We start from the raw sequence: 5,008 nt of genomic DNA, 5'->3' as shown, positions 1-5,008 counted from the left end.
CTTTCGGCTGCTCTTCACCGACTGTGCCCAAGGACACAAAGCCATTCGTCAATCCCACACCGCCCCTCATTTTCTTGGCGTTTTCTTTAGTTTTCACCTTCCACCGGGCAATATCCGTAGGTCTCTTGTCCCCTCCCACTCCAAATGCCACCGTCACGCGCCACTGGCAGCTAACGGCTGTCCTCAAGAAGTCCCAGCAACATGGCACGGTACCCCACGAGCGAGACGGTGCTCTCTGCGGCGCCCGTCACAGGGTTATAGGCCTCTTGCATCATCGGGGACCCACCGCTAATCTCCAACATACACAACCGCAGCCGCTTGAATAGCTCCCCTGCCGGGTCCCCGAGAATGCCAATGTATTTCGTTCTCAGAGCGTGCAACATCAGGACGTTCGCTGAGAGCCACACGTGACCCATCCAGCGGTTCTCGTGGCGCAGACCCGCATCACGTGCCGCGCGCACTGAGTCGTACGAAACAGACATCAGGCCGTAGCGGGTCATCAGCTCCGTCTTGGCAAGTTCAACGATCGTCAGTGCACGCCCCTTGTTGTCGATGATCCCAAGAAGAAAGGGGTAGAGGTTGACATACCCTATGTACGGCGAGAAAGAGTCACCAGGGCAGCCAGCACGGTCGGCATAGCGCTGATTTGCAGCATCCCAGTGCACCGTGTCCAACCAAACCGTCCAAAGCCGCTTGGGAACAGTCTCAGCGGCTCCCAAATGCAGCTCAACATCGCTGATGATCGAGCTCAGCAGTGCAACCCATGAAAAAAGATCCACATGCGCCTCCATTCTGTGGTAGCCGGGGCAAACAGGTCGGGGGTAGTCTGGCACACGGACCAATAGTCCCCTCACTGAGTATTTCATTGATGAAACTGAATGCCTGAACCTGCGCCCCAAAAAAAAACCCACCGCACTTGTGTTGTCATCTCAGTGGCTTTTCCATACGTGCCGTCGCATGCCCGCAGAAGCGTTTTGGGGCGGCAATATTATGGCGCTACTGCTCCGCGTACAGCTTTTGCGCCTTCCGCAGTTGCTATCTTATTTAGCGTAAAAAGCCAACAAAACACTCAGGCATATCCCCACCATCTCCATTCGATGCTGTGAGACATACAACTGCTTTTTTCTCTGTGTGGGCCTCTCTTCTCATCAAATTGCCACGTTATGTGATTTTTTGGCGATCGCACACTTGATTATGTGGCCTATACACAGCCAGAAACTCATTTGGTTAGATTTTTCCGTCGTTCGAGAGCAATTGTCGTCAAGAATTGCCCCACGTCGGACCCGGCAACATATCTTTTCCTACTTCTTGAAAAAGAGGCGTTATTTGTCGGGCTTTTCGACAAAACCCTCAAAAAAAAATAGAAGCCAGTCTTTTGTGTCTTGCACGTTGTGTTACGCTGAACCTAAACAAACAGAGTATAGCGCTGACCTTCCCTTTCAGAACTGAAGAAGTAAGTAGCCAATGAGACAGCAGAAAGCAGCCATTTTATTGTTAAAACAGAAGTGCATTTGTTGTTGTTGTTTTTACTTCGCAGGGGGTTTCATAGCGGTTAGTGTCTCAGTGCAATTATAATGGTAAATTAGAAAAGAGCAAACAGAAATGTTGTGCGGTTGGCCGCTCTCCCAGCTGCCTGCGGCACGGGCTGTCAACGTCAACGAAGCTTGCTGAATCCAATGTTTGCCGCGTTCTCACGGAAGCACTGGCGGCATACGTTGAGCTCGTACTTCCGAATAACCGCCTTCTGGTTCGAGCAGATCACGCAGTGGCGAGAGCCCTTGCCCATGCCTATCCTCTGCCGAGAACGCCATTGTTCGAGGTGGCCCATCGTTGTCTTGAGTGTATTGGGAAGTTAAGAGAGTAACTCTGGCACTGCGCAGCACATGAAAAAACAACCAAAAAAAGAAGACGCAAACAAAATCACAGAAGAAAAACCCACAAGGCGCAACCAACAATCCTATCCTGCAGCCAAAGAATACAGTAAAGGACAAGCACGCACCCCCGATAGGGCCTGTTTCCCTACTCCTACAAGGGGATGTACCGCAAAGAAATCACAGTTTGGCTCGGTGTGCCCAACACACACACACGCACACAAACAACACACACCGCTTCAGAAAAGATTCATCCACCACCCAAACGGCAACAAATAAACTAATGTAAAATGGGCTTTTACCGCCACCGGACTTGCTGTGAACTGACAAAGTGGTGGCGCTATTTGGGGCCCCGCAACCGCCGGACCCCGCCGCGTGGAGTGTGGCAGCAGCAGCAGCCAGCAGTAGGGGGCGGGTGGGATAGAAAAAGAAAAAGCTTCGCTCCCTGCCACCCAACGCGGTATCTTTGGAAAGAAAAAACAGGTCATTGACAACAAAAAAAGGCAGTTGAGCCAGAAGCGCCATGATCTTTCCCAGCCCCACCGGGTCGCACGCTCGTTGCAGGAGCTCCTAATAAAATGAAGATGACGCCATCGTCACCACCCGCTTTCCACGAGTCAACCCCTCACGCCACCAAGACCGCAACGCGTTTGTTGCGGGTCTTTGCGTGTGCGTTTCCGCCGCCCCTTCTTGCTGCGGCATTGTGCACCCGACTCACCACCTTCTTTCGGCTGCTCTTCCACCGACTGTGCCCAAGGACACAAAGCCATTCGTCAATCCCACACCGCCCCTCATTTTCTTGGCGTTTTCTTTAGTTTTCACCTTCCACCGGGCAATATCCGTAGGTCTCTTGTCCCCTCCCACTCCAAATGCCACCGTCACGCGCCACTGGCAGCTAACGGCTGTCCTCAAGAAGTCCCAGCAACATGACACGGTACCCCACGAGCGAGACGGTGCTCTCTGCGGCGCCCGTCACAGGGTTATAGGCCTCTTGCATCATCGGGGACCCACCGCTAATCTCCAACATACACAACCGCAGCCGCTTGAATAGCTCCCCTGCCGGGTCCCCGAGAATGCCAATGTATTTCGTTCTCAGAGCGTGCAACATCAGGACGTTCGCTGAGAGCCACACGTGACCCATCCAGCGGTTCTCGTGGCGCAGACCCGCATCACGTGCCGCGCGCACTGAGTCGTACGAAACAGACATCAGGCCGTAGCGGGTCATCAGCTCCGTCTTGGCAAGTTCAACGATCGTCAGTGCACGCCCCTTGTTGTCGATGATCCCAAGAAGAAAGGGATAGAGGTTGACATACCCTATGTACGGCGAGAAAGAGTCACCAGGGCAGCCAGCACGGTCGGCATAGCGCTGATTTGCAGCATCCCAGTGCACCGTGTCCAACCAAACCGTCCAAAGCCGCTTGGGAACAGTCTCAGCGGCTCCCAAATGCAGCTCAACATCGCTGATGATCGAGCTCAGCAGTGCAACCCATGAAAAAAGATCCACATGCGCCTCCATTCTGTGGTAGCCGGGGCAAACAGGTCGGGGGTAGTCTGGCATACCACTGGAAGGGATGCGATATTCATCACGCGAACGCCACCGATATCTTGGCGGTGAGCTTTTTTCAGTCTCATTCGTTGTTTCTGCGGCAGCAAGTGCTTCTAGGCTCATTTTATTATCCCCTGAGCTCTGCGTCTTGTGAAACCATGTCCGCCAACGACGCAGGTGTGGCAGTACAAACTCAAGAAACTCCTTATCAGCTGCCTCTCCCTGGTAACTGCGTAGTAATTGATCAAGTGCAAGAAGAATGGTGGGAGGCGCAGCAAACGTCAGGCATTCGTAGCGTGCGGAGGGTGGAGCAAATGCACGCGATGCCGCCGTAAGGATTGCCCTATGTGGAATAAAGCCGCTATTGCTTTCTTGAGCGCCAACAAGCCAAGAAGCAATGGCATCCTTTGTCCACTCCTTGTTCCAGCGTATAATAAAAAGGAGATGAAATCCTGTCAGGGTCATGTCACCGTACGAACTCCCCACTCGAGAAGCCACTGCCCCAAAAGCAGACACATCAAACGCTGCTTCCCGTAGTTGTTCGTCCGATTGAACTCTTGTCAATTTTCCTTGCTCGTCCCATGAAGCGTCAAGACTTGGATCCAGGTAAAGGTATCGCCCATGCCAAAAGCCCCACGAGCCTAGCGCCCCGCTGAGAACCCGAAAAGCTCTGTTGATGTACAGCTTGCGATTGACATGAATCCCCTTTGTCCATGGAATTAGCATTTGGCGCATCTGATACAAAACTTCTTTCTCCCGCGCACGGAAAGCGTTGGTCAGCTGGCATGTTGTCAACGATTCGTAATCTGCCATAAATCGTTGGTGTGCTGTCGCATCAGGGCCAGCTGCCACAAGATGCGAGGCGTGGCGCATTGAAAGTTCGACCCGAAAGTCTGACTCATATCTCTTACGAAATATCATCACGTTGTGTGTTTCGTGCCCAGTCTTGAGAAGTGGCAATCGCTCTACCCCAGAGAAGTCAATTTTACACGACTGAGCATTTAAATGCACGTTACGGAGATTGGTGCCACGAAGAAACTCACCTTCGGCAGACCGCCACCCATACACTTGCCAGGAAGCGACCGTAAAAAGGGGGTTATGATCATCGCGAAGAAGCAAATTAAAGCCTTCTCGACGCCCATCTGCATCTTCGAACTCGCTCTTGATCTGCGGATCCCATGAACCATCGGTTGTTGCCAGCTCAGGCTCGAGGGCGTCACCCCCCTCGTTCACAACGTAAACAAAAAACTCAATAGGTTTCGCTCCATCCATCTGGCCATGAACACGGACGTGCCAACTGTCACCTGGAGGACTCTTGAGAAACTCAATGTTTATCTTGGCTGGGCCATCTCGCACAAAAAGATGCCCGTAATGGACGCCATCGTGTAGTGTCCAGGCTGCTTCAAATGCACCTGTCTTTTCGTCAGAGACCATGGTGTCATTGCTGTCCCGACGTCGCTCTACCGACAGCACGTCCACCATCTTATGACGGACGGGGTGTAGGCCTGCCTCGTCGTACCAGGCAACTCCAATGTACACAGGCTTTGGGGTGCGTGTCTTCATGGCAAAAAGGAGTCCAGGCTCATATGTT

At 52.7% G+C, this 5,008-nt stretch overlaps 3 protein-coding genes across 3 annotated transcripts, besides 2 other annotated features; all 3 read right to left on the bottom strand.

Annotated features, from left to right (window-relative positions):
* Positions 1-5,008: a sequence feature (heterozygous, Esmeraldo-like haplotype).
* Tc00.1047053509201.20 (hypothetical protein, conserved) lies at positions 171-866 on the bottom strand (the record flags this gene model as incomplete). Its single annotated transcript, XM_798875.1, has 1 exon — positions 171-866. The coding sequence occupies one exon, from the start codon at positions 864-866 to the stop codon at positions 171-173; it is 696 nt and encodes a 231-aa protein (XP_803968.1).
* On the bottom strand, positions 1,655-1,828 carry Tc00.1047053509201.15 (ribosomal protein S29, putative; the record flags this gene model as incomplete). The annotated part of the gene is made up of 1 exon (XM_798876.1): positions 1,655-1,828. One exon carries the CDS (start codon positions 1,826-1,828, stop codon positions 1,655-1,657), a length of 174 nt encoding a protein of 57 aa, XP_803969.1.
* Positions 2,076-2,106: a microsatellite.
* On the bottom strand, positions 2,767-5,008 carry Tc00.1047053509201.10 (hypothetical protein, conserved; the record flags this gene model as incomplete). Its single annotated transcript, XM_798874.1, has 1 exon — positions 2,767-5,008. A coding segment is annotated over one exon (2,242 nt), but the record flags the coding sequence as incomplete, so codon positions are not given.

The sequence above is a fragment of the Trypanosoma cruzi genome, genomic scaffold, assembly GCF_000209065.1.
Source record: "Trypanosoma cruzi strain CL Brener 1047053517169 genomic scaffold, whole genome shotgun sequence".
NCBI lineage: Eukaryota > Euglenozoa > Kinetoplastea > Trypanosomatida > Trypanosomatidae > Trypanosoma > Trypanosoma cruzi.
This window is presented reverse-complemented; position numbering and strand designations above follow the sequence as displayed.